This window comes from Protomyctophum bolini (assembly GCF_963924005.1).
Source record: "Protomyctophum bolini genome assembly, chromosome: 19".
NCBI classification, from domain to species: domain Eukaryota; kingdom Metazoa; phylum Chordata; class Actinopteri; order Myctophiformes; family Myctophidae; genus Protomyctophum; species Protomyctophum bolini.
Window position 1 is genome coordinate 15,991,855 of NC_137880.1, and position 24,553 is coordinate 16,016,407.

The following is a 24,553-nucleotide window of genomic DNA, read 5'->3' on the forward strand; positions in this document are numbered from 1 at the left end:
TCTTTGTCATAAATGTTTGAGTCATTCCATGAAACTGTACCATTTGCTGTCACCTCTGACCTTGTGTTTTATTGATTGGGTTACCAAAATCTATTTTTAAAAGCGTTTTAATTATCATCAATTGAAATGTTCACATGATTGTACCTTCATATCAGATATGTTTGCCTTCTTTCAGTAGATGCCACCTATTGTCATGTTCCCAATTTCACACCTTAACTTATTTTACAATGTTTTCACTTCAACACATAAGGGACAACAAAGATTTAAAAATATATTTATTCTAAAAAAAAAGACGTGACATACAAAGCATCATTGGTGAAATGTTACAGTCCAGATGGTTAAAAGTACATTTGTATAAGGTTGGAACAAGGCAAGAACTCCTTCTCACTTCAAATCTAGGATTACACCTACTGTAAAAGGCCAAGTGTTGAACAACTGATCTGCCTTACATAAGTTCCCACAGTGATTACGTGCCGATTTCCACCAAAAACCTGAGCTTTAAAAATCAAATGACAACCCCATGTTTAATAGAAAATATGGCAATTAAAAAACAAAACAGAGGTCTCACAAAGACACACAAAATGAGGAGACTATGCAAAAGTGCACAAAAATACAAAAGACAAATCATGCATCACAGAAGTACATGGGGCTGTATAGGGGCTTATCAGGATTAAGCAAGTTCAAAGCAACAAGGCAAATGCACCAGTTTTGGCCCCTCTGAAAACTTCACAGCACTAAGACCTGATTTATACTTACTTGCTGCTGAAACACGTAGGAGAAAAAAAAAGCAAATCTACACGCTCACAGGCGGAAAGTGATCACCACTGCTGTGCACGTCAACACATAATACATGCTGACAAAACTGTCAAAGACAAACCAAAACCACAAGTGAAAACAAATAGAAGACAAAGCAATACATATTTTAAGTGGACCCAAAAAAAGCATAGTAATTCACTGTACACAAGTTTACTGTACACAAGAGACAAGGTGATGATCAGTATTCTCAGAGCAATCCCATGCATCACATAAACCAACATGGACATGATACTTTAACTTGCTATACAAAAAGCCTTTCAAAAAAGCTCAACTGGTTCTTCTGGCGGAGAATCAACACTCCAGAGGGAAACCCAAACAGTGCAGTGTAGGCATCAGTGTAGTTGCACATCATACAACCACCAGCAACCAGTGCTGCACCATTATTGGTGCATCCTTATGTTTCGTCTTCACTCCAGTTTGCTGGTCCCGTACGGCAGTGGTTCCCAAACCTTTTCATTTCAAGGACCCCTAATTTGTGTATTCATGGCCCCCCATAACTCTGACGGTGTACAAATGTAAACGAATTTGGTCCCATTTGTACACTGCCAGTCACCGGCTTTTAAGGTTCCACTTGGTTGCCAACTATCAATCACTCATTATGCTGGGGACCCCTTGGAACTCCTTCAAGGACCCTTGGGGGTCCCCACTTTGAGAACCACTAGTGTATTGATTATCATCAACAACTTAAATGAATAGTACATTTTAAAAGACTTAGTTGAACTATGGCTGAGGAAGGTAATTTCTTTCTTGCCCAGACAACCTGATACTGTAGCGATACACCATCAGATGAGCAGGATCATCAAAGTCTATAGCCTGACTTAAGTTGCATGTGGGTGTTGCACACCAAACAGCCAATCTACAAGATACTAAAGTATGAATACTGGGTCTCAGGATAACAAAATGTCTTACTCCGATTTGCATGGAATTTGTAAGATTTGTTTGAAGTCCGTTTACGTGGCAACGGTGGCATCAACCAACACTTGCTCCCCATCATCATCTACAGTACCGGTAGGTAGACTAAAGGCTCATACATAGTCTGGATTTACGGTGGTGGGGTGACCACCGAACTACAACATGACGTCACGAGCCGCGGCAAACCACCGCCACCGCTCCAGCCCTTCTCTCTGTTTTTACTCACCACCGCTCAACGTTATTTCAGCTCCGGTGGTCAGCTCACCACCGGAGCGGTGGTCACCTCACCACCGAAAATCCAGACTATGAATAGGCCTTTACAAGAGCAGTGACGTGTTCATGTTCTTGAACAGAACTACTTTAACACACAGGTTCTTGTACTGGATTTGAGGACATTGAACACAGACTTTCTTCTCCCTCGCCTTTCTGGAGATATTCGAGAATCAAGTCATTTTTTGTGTGCAACACATCACATAACTAAGTATAAATTAGGCTTTAGTCATGATTTCTGCCCTGACAGAGGACATGCACAACGTCCCCTACCCCCAGAAAGAATAGGGAAAGGGAATGGTTGTGTTGCCGAACTGCATTTCACTTTTGTAACTTTCACCCAGTCACATGGATAAGATAATAATTTAAATGCAACTAAAACATTTTAAACTTGCACCGAGTCACATGGATAAGATTATAATTTAAATTTAAAATATTTTAGCTATAATCATTTAGAACATATAACTTAGATATAGATTTAAATTTGATCAATATGTTCTCACATGTCTTCTGTGCGTCCCTAAAGTGGTTGTCCTGAAATTGGGTATTGTGACAAAAATAAATAAAAAAGACAAGGCCATATATATTAACGAGTCCTAATTCTACTGTAGTTCTAATCTTCCAAGTGTTTACCTGTGCTGCAAAAATAACCAACAGCACACAGGGATACGCACACATAACCTATTTGAGGAAAATTACAACTCTTAATTAATAAAAAGCAATTTCATCCTTGTAACATGCGAGAGTCTTGATGAGTAAGTTATGGAGGCATAACCTCAGTGGCAGGTTAAAAATCACGCCTGCTTATTTCAAGTAAGAGCTCCCATTATAGAGAGCATAGGTCAATACTCTGCCTGATGACAAGGATCAAATTAATACAAAAGTCAGTAACGTAGAAAAGACAGACAGAAAAACGAAACATTTAAAAGCGTATTATTACTGTACGTTTAGAGCAGAACCATGGCACCATGGAAGCGCTGTATTGCACATTGAGATGTTCAGAAGACGTGGCCACTGAAGAACTTGAAGGTTCCGAATATTTGGGGGAGAAAAGCAGTCTGAAAATGCCATATTTTGTTCTTTATGAGATACGACCCGTCTTGCAAGTCAAAAGGCTGAGATATTAGAGGAAATAATTGGCAGCGGAGCACACTGCAATACTATTGAAGCAGAACTCCAGGATAAGTGCAGGACAAGGTTTGTTTCTTTGGCAGCTACCAGTACACATTATACAGTAATCCACGTACCAGCAGATCCGAGTCCAGCTCAGAAGCATTTTCTGAAGACGATCTGTGGTCCAAACTCCTCGTATTCTTCACGACTGATCCAGGCAGAAGAAAAGGATGGCAGGTTGGCCAGCACACCGCCACCGCTCCACACACTGAAGTCTCGGTCCTTGGGACTGGTGATGTGGACACAGTCTGCCAGGTCCGCCGGCACCATGCCCCCGATTTCACTCTGCAGACGTTCCGGCAGGCCAGGCAGCAGTGTGTTTCCACCTGGGTGGAATGGGGAAAAAAATGATATCCAATGAAGGTTATCAAATTCACTGCCGCAGTGAGTTGTATATCAACATCATAACAGCCCTACTGGGTTATAGCTTTAACCACTTAAAAGCCCAATTTCATGGTAATTGACAGCCCCTCAAAATGTGCGAAAGGCACATAATGAATAGATCATAACACATCGCAATGTGACATGAGCTTGCAGATCAGCCTTTTTTTTTTAAATGTTGTGAAGATTTTGCCTATGACGACATGCCCAAAGTAGGGACGCCAGGTTGAAAGGTTATTACAAAATACAACGCTGGTATGGTTTCTTCCAAAAAGCATTAACAACAAGTAGGTGGCCAGTGTGTAATGAACAAAACGGTAAAACCATACCTGACAGAACAATGTTCCCTAGGAAACTCCGTCGTAGGTCAATGTCTGAGCCCAGGATCGACTTGAAAATGCTCTCGTGTATCCCATAATGGTCTCGTCCAATCAGTTCTGGTTTAAAGAGAATCTCAGGGGCCCTGGATAAGTAAAACCAAACAGGTTGACCTGGTTTAAGACAAGTCCTGCGTCAAGCCTACAGCATCACAGACTGCCGTAGTCAGCCTTTCTTTGAAGAATCTGATTTGGTCCCTTAGGCTGTAGATTATGACCAAATCAGACACTTTGACAAAACTTTGACTTAACACATCTGGCCATGTCATAAAGGGGAGCATTCTGTGAAAATAGGAGAGCTACAATCTCACAATGCATTCGTGGGTTTTTGCCTTTGTAAAAAGTAAACTACACAGTTCAGGTTTGGTTTACTCTACAAACAAATCTGATCTGCAAGAAAGTGGTGTGACTTGTCTTGAGTAGTCTGCTCTGCATGCCACAAATCAGGTTTTCTGTACACTATTCACACAAAGTAGCAAATAGTAAAGTGTGAATGAGTCAGCCAGACTTATTGCATACCGCCATCTGGGGCAGGTGATTTTGTGGCTTTTGAGTATTTGTTTTAGTGGTTGCAACCACTCCTATAGACCAGGGGTTCTCAACGTTTTTGGCTGGGAACTCCCGGAAATGCTTGGCCATGTCTCGCCCCCACCCTCAATACAAACGGACTGCAAAAATAACCTTTGATAAAATATATCATAAATGAATATATCATAAATTAATACTGAAACCAGTAAACTAAACGATTAATTTCCATTTTCCAGCCATTCAGTCGTGACCTGCTATAGACAACTATGCGTGTGGCTGTGTCCGAGCACGAAAATAGCGTTTTTATTTAAAAGAGAGAGAGTGAGGAGAGAGGAGTCGGCAAGTAAATTACCTAAACAAGAGACTTGTGGAAGATATAGATCAGTTGAGTAAATAATATGTAGTTATATTTATAGAATAGATTAGTGGTTCTTGACAGGTCCAGGGATCCTCATGGTTCCTTGAGGGGGTTCCAGATAGACCCTGTATCCGAGTGTACAAAATAATGCTACCAAATGGAGCTGTAAGGGTTCCATTTGTATATGTTCAGTCAGAGTCATTTGGTCTTCTTGAAATGTAAAAGTTTAAGAACCACTGGAAAAAGCATCCGTGTCATTATACATTTTAGCGTCGGCTAAATATACAGCAGATACAGGCTTTTTGTAGAATCTGCCTCTTCTTAATGGGCGAATAAAGCGACACTGCACGGCCTCTGCTCATTAGGTAGAGTGTTCCCCGGAGGGCGTTACCTGAACCTCTCCGTGTTGAGGCAGATGATCTGTCCGTCAGGCAGTGTGTAATACATCTCTCCGCTGGCGGGCCCCCTGCCAGTCTGCTCCACTTCATAGTTCAGAGCAACGCAGCAACATTTCTCCTTCATCTCCCTCACTATCTCCATCTCTGCAGTGGTCCGCATGCAGACCCCCTGCTCCTGTAGAAGCTTTTTAGGGGACCATGAGAGTTATCATTAATGCATGTATACATAGGGGGACCATACCATTATTATAGAGCCATGGGAGACCCCAGTCAACAGCTTAAGCGGTGCTCAGAACAATGAATGTATGACTGAAAACGTATGACTGAATGAACACCTTTTTCAGATGCATGGTGACATCCAGGCCTGCCAGAGGAACACGCTGCACAGCATGAGCTAGACAGTATCCATCATATACCGGCACACTGTGGCTCACTCCATCCCCAGAGTCAAACACCACACCTACAAACAAAGAACATAAGTATTTACATTTAACAGAAAATAATAATTTACATGACAAGATAGCTGGCAGATGATCTATTCTTTTTAAATGGTCGACTATTACAACATGCCCAGAATAGGGACACTAGGGTTCATGTGACTAAGACAGTGGTTCTCAAAGTGGGCTCTGAGGATCCTCCACAAGGCATTGTGATCAGGGGTCATCAATATGTCTGTACACGGACAAATGTGTCGTTGGCAAGCCTCATCCGTGGCAAATTCTAGATTTTGTTTTTACACACGATTATAATGTTCTTCAGAATAATAGGACACGAATTTACTATGACACATTAGGAGTCCACTAGGACAGAGGTTCTCAGGCGTTTTATTTTCAAGGACTCCGAGAACTGAGAGTTGCAGACCTATAATGGAAATTTAAGTTAACTTAAGTCAACTTAAAATGTCCACCACAAGCCATCATGCTGTGAGATGCGTTGAGAGCTTTTAGATTGGTTATTTTCAGATAATCGCAGATGGGGTCCCCATACAAACGCTGGGCTAAGAAATGAAATGGGCATTCCAATAACCTGTGGTCCTCCCAGCCGCATAGAGCGCCAGTACAGCCTGCATAGCCACGTAGGTGAATGGCACACAGAAGCACTCGAACATGACCTCCACCATGCGCTGCCGGTTCACCAGGGGGTTCATGGCCGCCTCCGTCAGCAGAACCGGGTGGTCCTCCGGGTCAACGCGGAGCTGCTGAAAGGTGTGATGCCAAATCTGAAACAATAACACAAGGATGACTGGTTGGTTTTACTTTGCTCTGATGAAGGCCACGATCTACAATCGCATCATCATGATGTGTGAGCTTGTTGTAGATCAGATTAGTGTGGCACCGTATGACAAAGTAGGAGATTAATTTACTTTAATGTCAGGGGCCTTTACTTTACTAAACAAAGTACAAATATGGACATAAGAGATATGGTGGCACTAGCCAGGACATGTTTGTAACTGGATAGTTGCTGGCTCAAGACCGTGGACAAACTGGGAAATGATGAATACAGGAGAATAGTCTGCATTCCCTTAAGGCTTAGTAATAATATGCACAAGCACTAGCTTTATGAATTAAGTAGGACAATGTGATAAATAATACCATCTGAACAAAGATGGGTCTGTTAACAGTCTTAATAGTCTACTTTCTTTGCATTACTAGATACACCTGAATGAAGTTTATAGGATGACATTAATACATTTATAATGTCCCTATTTTGGTTAAAAACTTTCAAAAAGTGATGGAGAATGCCATCTACAGTTGCTCTACAAGCTCAGAAGAGGTTGCATCAAGATGACATGCGAGACAGACACACACACCCTAGTTGAACACAAAGGCACAATCGCATGTTGAATTTTTACCTTTTCCATTTCATCCCAGTTTTGAATTATTCCATTTTTTATGGGGTACTTCAGAGCAAGGACACCTCTCATGTGCTGAGCCTCATGTCCAATGAACACGTCTCGTTCCATGTGACCATTAATTATGTCCTGCAAAAACACAACTGCTGATCAGTACTGCACATTAGAAGCATTTCTAGCATTTAAATGCACTAGCAGAGAACTAGCACACAAGCAATACCTCATATTTTGGCAGCCCAATAATGGTTGGGAATATGGTTGTTGGAAGGTCCTGATCGGCGAATCCAGCTTTCATCAAACCAGAACCTGTATCCAACACTATAGGGGATTTGAAATCTGTCATCTGCGGGGGGGGGGGGGGGGGGGGGGGGGGGGGAAGGTTTTGAACAAAAACATGGATGAAATAAGTATGGCATCATAGCTTTCACTGCTCAGTCAATTTCATGAAAGGAGCAGGAGTTGTAGTTAAGTGTAGCTGGTATAAAAGATATTTTTTTAAAGAGCAGGACCCACCAACGAAAGATCAATGGATGGTCATTATTGAGGAACTGTATGCTATGGAAAAACTAACATTCATACTTGGACTACAAGAGGTTAAATTCTATAAAAAGTGGGATCTCTTCTCTCAGCCTAGCGATATTGCAATAGGATTTCATTGAAAGTATTTTGCAATATGAAAAATGCAGCCTTGTCTTTTAGCTTTTTGTCTTTGTTTCTTTCTGTATAGTCTTGTTTGTTCTTGTCTGTTTTTTCTTCAATAAAAATCAAGTGAAAAAAAAAAAAGAGTAGGTGTGGTAGTGTAGCTTGAACTCAACTTTATATAATACAAACAGGTACACAAACAGGTACACGGACATTGCTGAATATAAGACGTTTTTTATTTTCAAATGCAAATGTCTTAAAAAAAAAAGGGTTATATTATAATCGGGGACTAGACTATTTTAACATTCAATGTCCTTTTTCCACAAAGAGTCTTGAAAAATGGGGGTTGTCTTATAATCAAAGTACTCTTATATTCTGTACAAAAGAAAAATTACTAAAATGTACTGTAGAAAGAAAAAAGGACAAACTGACCGCTCTGACATTGATGTCGCTAAGTTGAGGCTGCACAGGTGACCTCGTGCCGGCCATCCGGGTGGCCTCACAAGTGGACATCTCTTTACGCCACCCTCTGCCTCCACCCGGGTCACACGGGACGGGTAAATCGGGGGGGTCCTCTGGTTGTGGTGGTAAATCGGGAGGGTCCTCTGGTTGTGGTGGTAAATCGGGAGGGTCCTCTGGTTGTGGTGGTAAATCGGGAGGGTCCTCTGGTTGTGGTGGTAAATCGGGAGGGTCCTCTGGTTGTGGTGGTAAATCGGGAGGGTCCTCTGGTTGTGGTGGAGACTGTGGGTTTAGGCACCCGTCTGCAGCAGGAGAAGAACCAGCCTCCGTTTGGTCGTCAGGATCTTTGTGAAAAGTGCCTACGGATTCAGGAGCCACCATGACGTTTCTTTTTTCTTGGGGAGAGGTTTCATTAGTGGACTGTGGTTCATTGAATGACACCATGGCCCGTTCAGTCAGGGGGCCGTTATTGTTGTTACAGTGTTCTTTGACATTTAGGATTTTTTCAGTCAGGGGGTTATTATTGTGTTCTTTGACATTGGGATTTATGAATTGTTCAGTCAGGCAGCTGTTATTGTTATTGTTGTTATGGTGTTCTTTGACATTGGGATTTAATACGATGGCGTCACAGTTGACCAGAGACTTGCGTTTTCTCTCTTTGGGCTTCGGTAGGGCGTCTCGTGTGTCACCGTGTTGAAAAGTGGGAGCTGCATCACCAGGGGGCACTACTATACATGCAAACTCCGTTTCTGCGATATGGGAGCTTGCACAAAGTGATGCCTTTCGCGGTTTAGGCACAGGAGCATACGTTGAGTTACCGCCTGGATCAAAAGCTCTGTCGCCCGGTCCCATTTCTGGTATCGTGGTAGCTTCTGGGCTTAATGTGTTGCTGTTTGGCTCTGACCGTGCAGCCAATTCCTTTGCATTCATACATTCCAGAGGTTCCTTTTTCATCCTTTCAGAAGACTCCTTCAGATCCACGAATGGAGTCATGCTGGGTGCTGCGGGTTCAGCGACAGACCCATTCAGGCCCTTTGGATCACAGCTTGGGTCAGCGCCGTCTACAAGTGGATCTGAATCAGGCGATACTGTAGTGCTACTGGATTTATTGGTGCACAGTTCTAAGGACTTGTGTGGAGTTACTGAGGTCAAGTCACTGCACTCGCTTAGACTTCCTGACGAGAGGCCATTACAGAGCAATCCCTCATCTGCGTTCTCCGCTCGCATCTTTTCCAGTGCAGAACATTTCACAATCTTTTTCGCTTTGCTCCTGTGCTTCTTGACATTGCGCTCTTGGTCCTGATCTTTCTTTAAGCTCTTTTCCATCCTCTCCACCTCCTTTTTCTCCCTCTCCAGCTGCAGCCGGAAGACCTCCCTCTCCTCGCTCGTAATCGAGGGACCAGTTGTCGCGGCGCATTTCCCGCCCGGGGGCCCAGTCTCCTCCACGTTGTCGTCGTGTCTGAGCTTGTGAATCTTCAGGCTCTCTTCGACGATCAGCTCGTCCAGGATGTTGACCTTCCGGAGCTCTGTCAGCAGGTCCGCCCGGTTGCAGGGTCGTCGCGTTGGGTTCACAGCTTCAACGTGGCATTCATGGTCCTCGGGAGGAGCCTCGGTTTGACTTGATGAATGCAGTGGTTTCCAGTCACTGTGGTCCTCAAGGTCGCCAGAGGCAAGGCCATCTTCGAGGCCTAGCACACCGGCTTCCATCAGATCGCTGGGGGACATCTGGAAAATGGAGCATGGGCATTGCACAAATGTGTTCTCACGGTTGAAGGTAAATACTAGGACTGCACATTTTTGCATCAATTATTTTTGGATTAATGGATAATTAAGAAAGGTTGAGTTTTGATATTTTAGAAAATATATATAAACTAGAACTGCACTCTGTCAAGTGCATACTTTCTTGTTGCACACTAGTAGGCCATAAATGGCCAACTACCGCTACAAACTGTCAACCAATTACATATACATATACTATGTATATGTAATTTGTAAGTTGATTAGCGGTATACTGTGGTTACTTTGCGCCGTACGCACCGTCCCAGCCGTCCCGCCACTTTTGATGCGTATGCATCGTCCCAGCAAATTGTGCCTGATACGGCAGTGGTGCCAGATTACATACATGTATACACAGGAGCATTATTTACCTTTAATCCTCCCAACACTAAAACATATCGTCATTACGTCACCATCGAAAACCAATTACACTCTGGCATTGGGTCCTTTAATCCACATATTTCTTACGTCATCATTGAGAGCTAGTTATACATATACACACACCATGTAATCTGGTCCCAGCAAATCAGGCACAATTTGCTGGGACGGTGCATACGCATCAAAAGTGGCGGGTTGGCTGGGACGGTGCGTACGAGCCGGGCGAAACTATTACTTGCGCGCTCTGCTTGCGCAAGTAAATAAAGATATTCAATGTGAAGAATTGTGAAGAATAATCCACTAATTAAACCTAATTTTGTACTTTCAGAATTACCCAAAATAGCAGATAATGTATTTTTCACCAATTTCATAATTTCTTTGAGTATTCAACTGTTGCACCCCTAGTAAGTATTAAGTACACACCATGAGATATTTCTGTATAAATAATGTATTAACATACCACACCAATATGGTCCTTACTGTCCCATCTCCACAGAACATCCAGCATGACCTCCTGGGCCAGAACCTTTTCTTCCTCCTGCACCCCCCATAAACAGTCCAATAAAATGCATACTAAATTTGTATTTGATTGAAATCTTATTACATAATAGGTAAACATCGACTAACTAGGTCAAATTAGTTAACTAGTAAGAATCTGTAGTCATAAAAGCCCTAGTTGAAAACAATAATTTTGTGACAGAAATATTCTTAACAGCATTTCCTTTCATTCAAACTTCCTCCAAAGTCCAAGCTAAACATACTGTAGGTGAGACATTAACATTAAGCATTGCTTTGTTCAAATGGTTGACACCTCACCTGTAGTATTCCATCAGCTCTGTCCAGAATCTCTTCTACCTCCCTCAGACCCTCCTGTTCCTTCACATCCCAATCCTTTGGACACAAGCCCACATCTGAACTGCTTAATTTGGAAAAGATTGGAAAGAAATGCAGACTAATGAGGGCTGTTCTCCCATCTCGGTTGTTAGCATCTGGTGATTCTGGTGAATTGTTAAAATCAAACGTTATTTATAGAGCACATTTACAATGATCAACCAAAACAAAGAAGAAAAAAAATTGCACAAACAACAAAGCAAAAGATTAAAACAGGACATAAGCCAAGGCGCAAATCGAGGCTTAAGGCTTACACAATTAAAGGAGTTAAAAGCCAGGGAGAAGAAATTAGTTTTAAAGATTTAAAAGCCGTCAAGAAGCGAGCAGAATTAGACTGCTTAGAATCAATTTACCACTGTACCCATTTGGGAAAAACTTACATTGCGCCATGTGCATCACTTAAAATAACCGACATGATTTAAAGCTACAACCTGGAACTTATATTAATGAATGAAATCTGTATGATGGTATGTTAATACAATATAACTAGTAGTACATCTGCAGTTGATATTGGGGAATTTGGAGCCTACTAGTTGAGTGGTATTACCTGAAGCTCAAAGCGCAATCATCTCTCCAACCCAAGTGGGCAGGGGAGATCTTATTGGTAGAAATTAGTTTTACCCATCAGTGGCATCTTGATGTTGATCATGGAAGTCATATGAATCCCAGAGCAGAGTGGGGTGCCCCTCTGTGATGCAGTTGGATTGGTCTTGCCCCTCGGTAATGGTGCTAGACAGGACGTTGCAAATGGAGCTCAGCTCTGGATCCTCACAGCTGCTTTGGGACTGCAGTGTCCAATCCCTGGTCCAAAGCCCTTTGTCCTGCGTGCTGGGCGGTACCTCTGTTTGCGTGGGCAGGTCCCGGGACCTAAGGCAAGTGGTGCAACAGTTAGTCAAACTAATGAAATTGATACAATCATTGCTTTTGAAAAAGTGAGTCAATCGGTTTTAACTGCATAAGTAGCAAAAATAGCAGATGTACAAACTCAGAGGGCACCAAATGTTTGCCTGTTTATCTATTTGCCATTTTTGAGTAGAAAATAGGGCTTAAGAATTTGATAAGAATAAACAATTTAATCAAAGGAAATTTTCGTTGACGTAAATAAATATTATTATTATAGAGAATTAGCGTCACTAAAAGAAAAAAGTTTGAGGGAAAAAGGGTGGAGGGGGGGACCTACTTAGCCCCACAAGTCAGACCCCAATGGTACTGAAGTTTCTGACATTTTTGAGACCCAGTACCATGGGGTCCTATTCCACCGCTACCCTGCTACCGGGTACGCAAACATGAATACCTTTGGATTCGTTTGAGTGTTACTGATTCTAAGAGCTCCAAGTTACAACGGATACCGCCGCGAATTCTCCTGTGCCGCGGAAGCAGTTATTGTTTGACCGATTTGGTCGCTTTGATTCTTCTCTTCCTTCCTTATTTATCGACACCTCATTGTACCGCCCATCTGGCTAGCTAGTGGCTATAGCTATGATAGAGCAGATCAGACGCAGGAACGTAGCCACGCACAAGCCAACCCCGCAGCGGGAGGCGGTACAATAAACGGTAAATAAACAAGGTAGGAAGAGAAGAATCAAAGCGACCAAATCGGTCAAACAAAATACTTAACGGCTTCCGCGGCACAGGAGAATTCCCAGCGTTATCCGTTGTAACTTAAGAGCTCTTAGAATCAGAATCACTCAAACGAACAGAATCACTCAAACGGCGCAGAGACGACGTTTCCGACGATATTTATGTCTGCGTTCTATGATTTACATACAAAAACACATCAACGCACAGGGACCCCATGGGTCAGCCCGGTTCGGCACGATAGATTGGGCTGACCCAGGGGGTTCCGAGAGGGGCTAGGACCTACTGTAATGTGATGACGAAAATGACATTGCACGACTTCAGTAGCCAGCAATGGTATAGTGTGAAAAGGCAGTGTCATGCTTACTGTACAATACGTGAAAACCTTGGCAGACTCAGTCAGGCAGAGTACTTTATAACGGTTACAATAATAACAATTAAATAAACCAATTATAGCAAAAATGAGGGAGGTGGTGGGTCAGTTCAGAATAAGAAACACTACCGGAATCAGTAAATAAGCTTAACTGTGATTTATATCAGATCAATAACAAAATGGTCACTTAATGAAATCAAAATAAACCGCCTCAAAAGGGATGGGTGTGAAGCTCAAGTGTCCTTGCACTGTCCAAAGCTAACTTAAATGTCCAAAAAGAAATCCAAAATGGAACCCGGTCAATGTTGTGTAGTGGCAAGTCTCCTCTTACCACCCTTTACACCGTTACGCGAAGTCCGTCCTCGATCATATCCAAACAAGAAGGTCTCTTAATCCAAAGGTAGAATCCAATATTAAAGGGAAAAATCCAAATGGCTGTATGGCAAGACCTGGGAAATATTCCTCTTGCTTCCTCAGTAGACTGTCTGTCTCTCTGCACCTCCACTCTGGACTGCCAGAGTCAATCTCTCCAGGTGGCTCAAACAATGGGATTGCCCCTCACTTCATCAGCCAGGTGAGCTGTGGGCGGGGCTTTCCAATCACTGCCTGTTGCCATAGCAACACATGTATCTAACTGGTTTCTCATGGCATATAGTCCAGCAGATAATTAGAAAAAAGCGTAGTAGATTGGTAGAAAATAATAAAATACATGAAAAATGGTGCATAGCAAACAAAAAATGCATAGAAACCAATGTGACTCTGGGCACAGATGTTACAACTTAGCAATTGTGTAAAATGTCAAATAAGCATGTGTGTGCTGTGAGACATGAGGTCAAAGCCATCTCGAACTCCATGGCAATCCTCTCAGATTAGTGTCGCTAGATTAATACAAGAATAAATGGATACAATAATCAATAGTTGCAGCCCTACCTGATGGACACGTCAAAATGACGGCGGTAGAGTTCTGAAGGATCAGATCCTTGGGGGTCTCTCTGCTGCGAGGCTGACCCCGGGGGGTTCTGGGTAACCGTGACAGTGTACGACTTCTCCAGGTCGTCTACGGGCAAGCTGAGCCAGGGGTTGGCAGGCAGCCTCGTCGACCGCCTCACTTTGATCTCCAGGTTGAGGGAATCCACGGTGATCTGGGGGATTACCCGGACGCTGGCCCTGGAGCCGTTTCCCACTGAGTCCAAATCAAAGTCGTCTCTGCACTCTTGAGAGTCGGACATGCTGGACGCGTTCTCTTCGTGAATCTGCGGCTGCCTAGGAAAGAGGCCAGGCCCACAATTACGACATGATCACCTGATCGCAATCATTTGTGATGATCGTCAGGATTGTTTCCACTTATCCCATCAATTAATCTGTTGAACAATAGCTGATCTACGAGCTCATGCATTGGGAGCTTGTCGGTAAAACAATTAGTAAATGCATGGCCCGATAAATTAATCATCAAAACTTCAGGATCATGACAACTCTACCTGGAAATAGGTCTGAACGAGTCCCTGGTTCCTGCCGACCTGCACGGTCCTTCCCAGCCCTCTTTCCCTCCACCGGCCTCCAGGTGACCGCTGCTTCCTGCCCCATCAAAGCCAGAGTCAAACGAGCTGATAGAGGGGGGCTTGCCCTCAACCAGCAACGCCATTCCAGTACCCACAGGGCTGGTTCGGAGGGGATTCGCTTCCTTCCCAGTTCCCCATTGGTTCAGGTTAGGAAGAGAGCATTGCACGTTATCGTGCTGCAATCTATGAGAGGTTTTCTTGCTATCGTCCTGCAATCTACGAGATGATTTCTTGATATCGTCCTGCGATCTACGAGATGATTTCTTGATATCGTCCTGTGATCTACGCAATGTTTTTCCGGAGAGGGGACATGTGGTATGGGAGGCCTCCTGGATGCTCGCAGCTCCTCCACTGTTAACGGGGTCAGTGGGAGCCTGGGGAAGATGGTTGGCGTGTCTCAAGAAGTCATACTGCCACTGCAGAGCCAGTCTGAGGTCGCTGATGGCCGCAGGCCCTTGACAGCCGAGCAGCTTCCTGAGGATCATACATCTGTAGGAGGTGAAAAAGCTAGCTTCAGGGAATACAATGCAATTAACCATATACATTTTTATTTGACAGTAATGACATGCCCAAAAGAGGGACACCAGTTTGCAAGTGTTCAACATATCTTCCATGACCAGGCGCTCACCTCTCAGACAGCTGCTGGCCCGTCTGTTGGAGCTGGCCATCGGGCATGACGTTGGCGAGGTGTGCCAGCTGCACCAGGTCTTCCATAGCAGGGCAGGGATTCCTCTTCAGGAAGGCAGACAAAGCCTGCCTCCACACGGGGGCTCCCTGCGACCAGTGTCTGGGTGCGCCGTCAACCCCCGACAGGAGCTCCTGGAGGAAGTTCTCACAGAGGACCAGGCTGTACCAGCTGTTGGACTGTGGGGATGGGGAGAGGTAGAAAATAATAAAGTCTGCATTCAGCATTAATTCTGATGTGAATGTATGATGTAATGATCAACTGACATGTGAATGACAGACCCCGATTACAGCTAGGCTTGCGACTCACTTCCCCTGTATAAACTAACACTGTGATAATGTTTTATTTGCACTACTTATTTTTATTGCAATCGTTTTGCCATGCTCCGTTATTCACTTTAGTCGTTGTCACAACCCGATTATTTAAGCAGAGCAAGCACACATTCCTAGGTTCACAGAGAACTTGCCTTGTTATAGTAATAGTAGAAGTCGGACACTGCTCTGAGTGTTTGGTATGGAAAGTCCACAGCAGAGTATAGCCTGTCCTTCAGAATCTCCAAATCCAAGACCCACCTCTCCCTGGCCTGGCTGTCACCGAATGGCAGCATCTCTGCCAATGTGTGAATCACGTCTTCGGCACAGCGGACTAGTGCCTGAGGAGGCAGAGACAGATAAAATACACAGAATATGACATACCGCACTGTGGTTCAGCTTATTCGCACATGCCACGATAACCACAGGGGAAAAATGTCCACTGTGCAGATAAAACTGTCATCAAGTAGACTACTGCAGCAAAGATTTCAGTGAATGAGATCCAGCAGACTACACTCTTACAGTATACTCTTTGTGGATGGATAGTATCTATGCAGGGACCCAAGACAATATATACCACAGCTGAAAAATACATACTATAGCAAAGGTGTAGATGGAGGACTCGAAGTCTGATTTCAGCTGTCGGGCCTTTGTGATGTCGTTGGCAATCTCTATTCTATATGGCTGGAGCTTTTCTTTCAAAAGAGCTTCAATCTGCTCAGTGATCTGCAAGGACAAGCAGACAAATGCTACTATGGTAAGCTTTCAAAACCATGACTACAAACATCAATGAATGCACAAGAGGACATGAATTATTATCATCATGTTAATAAAGGTTAACATGTATCCTAGGTTTCAAAACATTGCATATGAACAATAAGCATTCCAAATATACATGTGTATATGGCAGTCTTTAATTTCAGTTCCTGGAACAAAACAATTGAGTCCCAAATAAAAGCCACCCATTAGCCTACCCTCATTGCTTCCTCACGCAGCTGCAAGATGTGCAGATGAATCCTGGCCGTAGAAAATGCCTGTTGCCACAGCAACTCCACCTTTTCCACAGCGGCAGTTATCCTTTAGACAAAAACAATGAGACATATGACTAGTCTAACCAGTAACCATGTGATGAAAGTCTGTCTCAATTGCACAAGACTATTACTACAATATACACAGCAAAATCCTATGTGCAAATTCACATCCAGGAGTTTGCTGTGTACTATAGGCTCTATGCACACAACTCTTCCTACTTCCGGGCCCATTCACTACTTCAAGGTGTTACCGATGATATAAGTTACGGTGCTGTTCCATTTAGTACTGTGTGTACACAGTGGTTCTCAAACCATTTAATTTCAAGGTCCCCCATAACTCTGAGAGGCTCTCAGGGCCGGGCTACACTGGGGACAGAATGGTGCGGTGCACAGGTTGACAGTGAATCTTTACTTGTTGCGTACGGTTCCGTTCCATCCCCAGTGTAGCCCGGCCACCAGAGTCACACACCCATATTGGGCCATTTGGAACCCACTCGAGGACAAGAGACCCACCATGCACAATAGCTAGCACCCTGACTTTTTGGACCAGAATGGAACAGAACCGTCATCTATCTTATCCAACTATAAATGCAAGTCTCTCTCTCTATCTCTGTGTGTACTTCAAATTCGACACGCGTGTTCGACACCGCCACAGGGAGTGCAGTGCCCAGTGTCAACTCGGTCAGCCCACGGTTGTCCAGAACCACCACAAAAGAAAGGCCTCTGCCCAGGCTCTGGACAGGGCCCCTGCCCATATTAGGGAGCTGGCCTGTTCCGACATCACAAGTCACAACACTCCATATTTGGGCATGCCTGACACAGAACTCCATTATGTACGTCTGTAATCCATGTAACTCAAGAACCGTTCACCCCAACGACTTCAAATTCGAGACACACGTTCCACACCCCCACATGGAGTGCAGTGCACGGTGTCGAGTCGGCCCCACGTTGTCATGATGTCTGACATCACAACAATCCATATTTGGGCATGCCTGACAAAGAACTCCATATATAGGAATAAAGAGACAGACAGAAATCTCCATATAGGCATAAAAAGGGACACATGGGTGGAACGGGTACTCCGTACAGGTACTGTAAAACTGCAGCAGAGATTAATATGCCCCAGAGCCAAAGGACGCATATACCTTTCTATGATAAGTAAAAGGAAGTAAGTTATTCTGTGTGCATACTGTGTAGAGCAGGGGTGCCCAGATCACAAAGGCTGTGCAGGTAGATCACATGATCCCTTAAAGAATATATTTTTGGCATCTGCCAATTGAATTAAGGTGACTTGATTGACAAATCATCAAAAGGGCCTGTTGTCAGCTCAAACCCACAATGCAATATTTTGTTTTCAAGAGTCCACAAGAATGTTGGTAGCATTACTTAAATGAAATACAAGAAAACCCTACCTATTCCATTTCTCCCCCTCTATTTCCCATTCCAAGTGCATTTATATGTAACGCCTATATTCCAAAGCCCCCTCAGGTACATATTTAAACAATTTTCAGCAATGGTATAATATTTTGGGGTGGGTAGATCTTGTTTAGCTAGTCATTTTGAAAGTAGCTCTCAAGCCAAAAAGTGTGGGCACCCCTGGTGTAGAGCCTATTGTAGTGGCCAAAAGGCATCATGAAGCTTAACACATTTTCAGTTTTTCCACACGTTTTTCCTCATGAATTGTAGCCGTCTAACCACTTAGGTTCGAACTTAAAAGTACTTAAGAGGAAGAGAAACTTGGCACCTTGTCTCAGTGTATTGTTTCAGACACTGTGTGAATTGGTGTGCCCTGAAAGTACCTGTTGTAGTTCTGAAGCATCTCGAAAGCTGTGTGGGTGAAGAGTGCAGTTCCTGCCATGGCCTGGAAGCATGGGTCCGTTTCAGGGTAGCGTAGCTTGGCCACCACTTGTTCACAATGCCTCAACAGCTCATCCAGGCCCAGCTCCCTGCACAGCAGAGCCAATATAATACATTTTCATTCAATATGTGCATGTTTCAACCCACCATGTCTAATATAATAATACCACATCAGCTGAAAATAAAATGAATACAAATAGGAACAAACCCCTTCAAAATAAAAGAGGGGAAAAAAGAAACAAGTCCTGAATTTGTTTTGATACTGTCATACAAGACAAATCAGCTGACCGATTCAGTTGGTACTCATTTGACATTACTATTAGCTGTAGTAGTAAACCAAGATTCATTCCAAGGTTGACAAGGACAGTGCCAACACAGTTTCTATCCAGACTCCACAGCATATTGCAAAGTATCAACACTAAATATATTTTAATCATTGTCCATGGTAAAAGCAGAAAGTCTGAGCTGTGCAGTGTTAACGCCCCCTTCAGAGGCAAGAAACCGGAAGTATTCTGCAATATTTTTGCTTAAGAATTGCTTATTAGGTTTGTATGCATTCATCTCTAGAACCACCCAAGTAAACCGTGCCCTCCAGAGATCAAGTTCTGTCTGTCTCTCAAATACTGTGTCCACTGTCCATTTTAACCCTATATTACAGACACAGTACTTCGTCTGTGGAATGGTCATCTATATTTTACATTTAGTTTGCAAATTAGGAAATGTCCAGAATGAGTGATGCTACAGTTAAAGCCTTGCCTCCTCAGCTGCTGGAACTTGGCTTCATTGGTGGAGCAGAAACGTTGAAGCTCCTCATAAGTGGAGGGGACCGGCAGCCTGTTCAGAGCCTGTAGGGTGGAGATGCAAGATGGCAGCCGCTCCACTGCCGACAGAAAGTCCTGCACAAACGCATCAATCTCCTATGGAGGAGCACAAGACACACTTTTTAACTGCCATATGTATATATGTGGAAGACTGTGTCCCAAGGATAGGGATAATGCATTGCATTATAAATTAACCACTTAAGCCCCATTTTAAACTTTCAAATAATCTCACTCTTAAAATGTGCATATCATACATCAATTTGTGGCCTAGTAGTAAGCACATGCTGGTTATTACATATAGGACTAATAGCTACCGTAGATATAAAATTATAGATTGTGTGGCTGTCATCACAGCATGCCAAGTAGGTTAGACGTTACATAATTTCTTGCAGGCCCAGGGCTAATGAATACTGTCAACATGGCCAAGAGGCTCAAGCATCCAAGTGAACAAGACTGAATATATAATCTAATGGAAAGAAACGATGGGGCCCCCCTTTCACTTGCTAATAAGGTCAGCTGATTATACTCTGTCATTTGCGCAAGCTTCACCAAGGTAACGGACAATAGCTGTGGGCCGCATCGGTGGAACTGATGAATGGGTTCACAAAAACATCCCATCATCTGATCGAGCTGCAGCTCTCCTCAATTAAGGACAATTATTTCACCGGGGAGAAATATTTTTAGGGTTCAAGAGACAAAACAAGCTTCTTCTGTACGGTAACTAGGGCTGGACGATATGGACAAAATCAAATATCACAATATTTTTTACTCAGTGCCTCAATATCAATTTGTGAACTTAATATCATATTGGTGTGAGGATATGAATTTTCTTTAGCGAACATAGCTAATCTGTGAGTTTGTAGATTTGGCTTTTTAAAATCATAGAAAAAAGTTTATAAAATAAAAATCACACCTGTGTGAAGTGAGCGCTCTTATACATAAAATACATTTACATTACATACATTTGAAAGGCTGGTGCCCCTAAAAAAATAAGGCTCACATTGTGATATTACAATATCCAAAATCCCAGAAGATATGTAGTCTCATATCACAATAACGCTAAAGAACATTAGATCTGAATTAAACATTGGTGGTGGGTGCATGAGCACTATGAGCCAACATCTTCTCTGCTACTGTATGTCAGATAACCCCAACAAAGTGTATACATTACTACAGAGGTCTGCATTGTGTGCTGAGAGGACAATGTTACCACATATCAGACGGACCCCCTTTAAACTGGCTGATCACAAGACCTTGATCATCTTCCCTGCCCTGAAGCACACTGCCTTACACAACACTGTTCTTCATAAGAGTCTCAAAATACTGTACAAATGTGTAAAATTTGTGCAAGAATGTTTGTGGCGTGCGCTGTGTGTATGTGTGTGGGACTCGTGGGAGGCAAAGACTATGAAACACTTATGCTTACTACTGCTCAGACAGAAGGCCCAGATGAATGGTACATCAAATATGTATAAGATGGTAATTCATTCTTGGTATTCTTATTTATCCATTGTTGGACAATCACTTAATTCAGTTTATTGTTGTAATAATAATACAGTATGACCAGCTATGAAGCATTTTAGGTAAAATATATATATTTTTTAAGAATCACACCCGTGTGAAGTGAGGGGCGCTAATAGATTATGTAATGGTGATGTAAAACAAACTGTGCCAAACAAACATTAAACGGCATTAACAATAAAGAGACAATGACGTAATGAGTTACATTATGACGTAAATGTTCCCTTCATTGTCATGGCGTTTACAAACAGACAAACATTAAACCTGTATATAGGAGGGGCTAGCTCCCCTCAAAAATAATTAAAACGGTACCTTGATAAACATAACCCAGCTTTGATGACAGTATATAAGATAGCCTCCCAAAGAGACAGTTAACTGGCTTCGGTCAATGTAGCTGGAGAGCTCAGAGACTTCTTTCAGCAGGACTTTCTGCAAACAAAGAGCACCATTACATATGGAAGGTTAGATTAAACCTACAACATTGACATTTTGAATTTGGAGAATTCTTGAAACCCCGACTACGGTACAAGGATTAAAGTGGTTAAAACGATTGAAGTGTTCCAGATACCTTGAACGGCACAGTGTAGGACTTTGGCGGAACCAGGAGCTTTAGTAATAGTTTGCAAACGTCTTTCTTTTTGGGCAGAATCATATACACAGTATGGACTATCCTCGTGTGGACCTTAAGACAGACAGAAAGCAGAAGAAGTTAAAAGAGAAAGACCTAGCATGACAGACTGGAAAATGTATGCTAGCAAACAAAACTAAAAACTTTCAGCAAAGAATGTCCAAATCAGGACACAACATATGTGTGATCATGAAAATAGTACAGCTTTTCCGGGAAACAAATGTAATCTAGAAGGAAAGAGGCAGCCATGAATTAATTCTCCTTAGTGAAATTGCATTAGCTGAGCTTAATTGTCTGAGGCACTTCTATTAAATAAGTGAGCGTGTGACCCACGGTGCATGTGACCACCTCCTCTTCCCCTGCACCACCGTGATGGCCGCCAGAGGAATTCCACAGCAAGACACTCTATAGTTAGTCAAACTGACACGAGCTGCAATTGTACTTAAGTTGGTACTCTTTTCTACACAAATCATTGCCAAAAATAGCCAATCTACAAGCTCAATGCACTGTGACCTTATGGATCTGTCTTATTTGGTGAACGTTCCATCCCAGAATAGGGATGTTGGGGTTCCAGTAGTTAACATTGCGCTTAAAAAAATAAAATAAAAAAGACAAAATCAGGTGAAAGCATACTGAAAATAAAATCATGTGCCCACAAAAGATCTACGATAAGACAATTTTCTGCTGATAAAGAGGAGTTGTGCTGCTTAAACTTTGGCTAAATGAGACCTTTTGTTTAGTCAAATAGAACAGTTGGGGCTAGTAGCCTAGTCTAGTAGCCCACTACATCGCTTTGCTGAAAATACTGCATCCCTTCTTGATGCTAGTGTAGTTTACTATGCAGATATATCTTGGTCACTTGTCCAGATGCATCGTTTCTTAGATTTGTTTTCTCTCCACCACTATGTCGAATGTGATGTTCAATGTTTTGGAGGAACTACTTTGTTATCTCCATCCATTTATGACTACTTATCTTGCAGTCTATTGACAAGAGCTTGTGATTAATCCGCTTATTCCGATTTCACACTAGTATAAATTGCTCTCTAGTCTGCATATGCATACAAATCTGCTGAATGCCTAAATTGTAAATGGCCCATCTTCTAGTTCACAACAACTTGCCAAGTTGGGATATGTGACCTCAGATATTCCATTTTCATCAAATGTTTGCACCAAAATAGAGACACTAGGGTTCATGTGGTTAACCATATGTTAAATGAGGAATTATGTTAAATGTGATTTGTGACCTTGCATCTCAATTAGCTGTCTGTTTCCGGGAAAGAAGTCTCAATTTGCTGTCCGTTTCTGGGAAAGAAGTCAATCTGTATTGCCAAATGCAACACTACCCCAGCGTCAAGACAAACCAACAAGAATGCTAAAAAAAAAGAAAAAGATGAACTGTAGATAAGTCAGTGATTCTCAAAGTGGGGTCCTTGAAACTCCAGTGGTCCTTTAGGGGGTTCCAGGGGGTCGCCAGTGAAATTAGTTTTAGTTGGTTGCATTTGTACACTTCAGTGGATTCAATGCATACCAAACTGGGGGTCCTTGAATTGAGTACAAACCATTTTGGTATAAAGCTCTGAGCTGAACGGGAAATGTGTAAAATAAACGTCCAGATACCTCAAGAAGATGAAGAGTTTCAGCAATAAATCTCGAAGTGGCAGGCGAGGCATGCCTCAAATCTGCCACGACCGAAACCAAGCTTTTCTTCTCCCGTTTTTTGCTACTGGGAAGAAAACAAAGAATGGGTGCTTGGTCTTATGAAACATTATGAAACAACTTCATAAAAGATCATCTCCACTGCTCTCCTTCATAGTTCATACTTGTGCAAATGTTAAACTCTGTGTGTGGCTTTGCCTCTGTGTAAACATACTTGTGAAGGTTAAGAAAGTAGTTTATGAAGTCAACCACTTCCGCTTTGCTGAGGTCAGAGGAGAGTTTGACTTGTCCATCCACTGGGAAAATGATCAAAGGGCACCCATGCAGATCAAAAGCACCTGTTTAGACATATAGACACATATGGCAAAAAGGGGTGGGGGGAAATGGAACAGACAAAACAAAAAGTAAACAAAATATTGTGTAGAGACAAAAATGGATGGCTACACAAAAACGTTTGAACACATTCTGATCTATTACTATAGGTATTTACAAAGTAAACAACATAATAACCATGACGGTATACTGGCCTAACTAAACAGTGTTAGAAAAGGGCTGAATGGGAAGAAATGATAGCTACCGGGGAAGAGTACAGCTCCAGAGTTCAACACATGATCTGCAGGCAAAGGCAGGGAGGGGGTGGAATCCTGGACCTCTGAAAGGGTTTTTTCGTGGGAAATGATTATTTTTATTGAACAGATGCCAACGTTTTTCTTCCAACAAATGTCCACTGGAGAAAATTCCAAACCTCCATCAGAGTTGGCTCACCCGGCCGTGTGAACAAAGAACATTACTTACACTTATTGGTTCGTTGACATTAAATAGCGTAAATTATTTCACAGTTATTTCACAGTAACTCCCCAGTGTTGTCTTTGTTTGTTTACTCGAATAGCTTACATTATATTAGAACATTACACATGTAACCAAATCGAACATTTGTAATCTCAGAGTTAATCATTGAATATTTTACTGTGTGCATTCGTGATGATCATATATATCCCGGACAGCATCAAACCAGCTGCACTTGTCTGTCTGTCAGTTCTTTCCCCAAGTTTACCTGTTGCATGTCGCCTGCGGCTCATCTTCTCACTCGCAGCACTCCTGTAACAATAAAAGTTCTCCGAGTCCGGGACAAAGGTTGACGGCTGGAATGCAAAATGCAAAACTACTCCTTCTTCACGTGTCCTACCGCTCGCCCAGAAGCCTGCGGACAGAACCAGTCTACCGTGTGGTGGTCCAGAAGAGAGAAAAGGACGTGGGGCAGTGCTGCCCTGCTTTCCGCCATGTTGCATCCATTCCATTCACAGACAGACGCTTCACGCACG

The 24,553-nt window shown here is 42.8% G+C and overlaps 2 protein-coding genes across 3 annotated transcripts; both read right to left on the bottom strand.

The window, feature by feature from the left end:
- Positions 1 to 258: 258 nt before the first annotated feature.
- LOC308334824 (uncharacterized protein) lies at positions 259 to 15,579 on the bottom strand. Its single transcript, XM_080791689.1, has 14 exons — positions 15,350 to 15,579; positions 14,641 to 15,210; positions 14,093 to 14,425; positions 11,833 to 12,078; positions 11,137 to 11,236; positions 10,781 to 10,858; positions 8,140 to 9,891; positions 7,286 to 7,408; positions 7,066 to 7,194; positions 6,240 to 6,432; positions 5,549 to 5,673; positions 5,207 to 5,397; positions 3,882 to 4,015; positions 259 to 3,497 (listed from the first exon to the last, which is right to left on the bottom strand). The coding sequence occupies exons 1-14, from the start codon at positions 15,433 to 15,435 to the stop codon at positions 3,265 to 3,267; spliced, it is 4,293 nt and encodes a 1,430-aa protein (XP_080647815.1). The 5' UTR covers positions 15,436 to 15,579; the 3' UTR covers positions 259 to 3,264.
- A 156-nt stretch (positions 15,580 to 15,735) lies between these two features.
- LOC308334027 (uncharacterized protein) lies at positions 15,736 to 24,542 on the bottom strand. 2 transcript variants are annotated; one of them, XM_080790606.1, is made up of 11 exons: positions 24,286 to 24,542; positions 23,809 to 23,883; positions 23,446 to 23,569; positions 23,193 to 23,295; positions 21,516 to 21,629; positions 21,260 to 21,376; positions 19,362 to 19,522; positions 18,548 to 18,694; positions 16,692 to 16,794; positions 16,315 to 16,443; positions 15,736 to 16,058 (listed from the first exon to the last, which is right to left on the bottom strand). In XM_080790606.1, exons 1-11 carry the CDS (start codon positions 24,527 to 24,529, stop codon positions 15,858 to 15,860), a joined length of 1,518 nt encoding a protein of 505 aa, XP_080646732.1. In that variant the 5' UTR covers positions 24,530 to 24,542; the 3' UTR covers positions 15,736 to 15,857. The 2 variants fall into 2 exon arrangements, with proteins under 2 accessions (XP_080646732.1, XP_080646731.1); XM_080790605.1 differs by having other exon boundaries at positions 23,193 to 23,298.
- Positions 24,543 to 24,553: the final 11 nt, after the last annotated feature.

What these genes read in the sequence shown, in the direction of transcription:
- LOC308334824 (XM_080791689.1), bottom strand. Translation starts at nt 15,435, where the DNA reads ATGGAAGACCTGGTGCAGCTGGCACACCTCGCCAACGTCATGCCCGAT. An exon ending in GTAAGGACCATATTGGTGTG is followed by an intron (nt 9,892 to 10,780) that starts GTATGTTAATAC and finishes TCCATTTTCCAG; the next exon opens with ATGTCCCCCAGCGATCTGAT. An exon ending in TTGGGCTGCCAAAATATGAG is followed by an intron (nt 7,195 to 7,285) that starts GTATTGCTTGTG and finishes GTGTTTTTGCAG; the next exon opens with GACATAATTAATGGTCACAT.
- LOC308334027 (XM_080790605.1), bottom strand. Translation starts at nt 24,529, where the DNA reads ATGGAATGGATGCAACATGGCGGAAAGCAGGGCAGCACTGCCCCACGT. An exon ending in AAGTTCCAGCAGCTGAGGAG is followed by an intron (nt 18,695 to 19,361) that starts GCAAGGCTTTAA and finishes TCTGCTGTGCAG; the next exon opens with GGAGCTGGGCCTGGATGAGC. An exon ending in TGCGTGAGGAAGCAATGAGG is followed by an intron (nt 16,444 to 16,691) that starts GTAGGCTAATGG and finishes TTGTCCTTGCAG; the next exon opens with ATCACTGAGCAGATTGAAGC.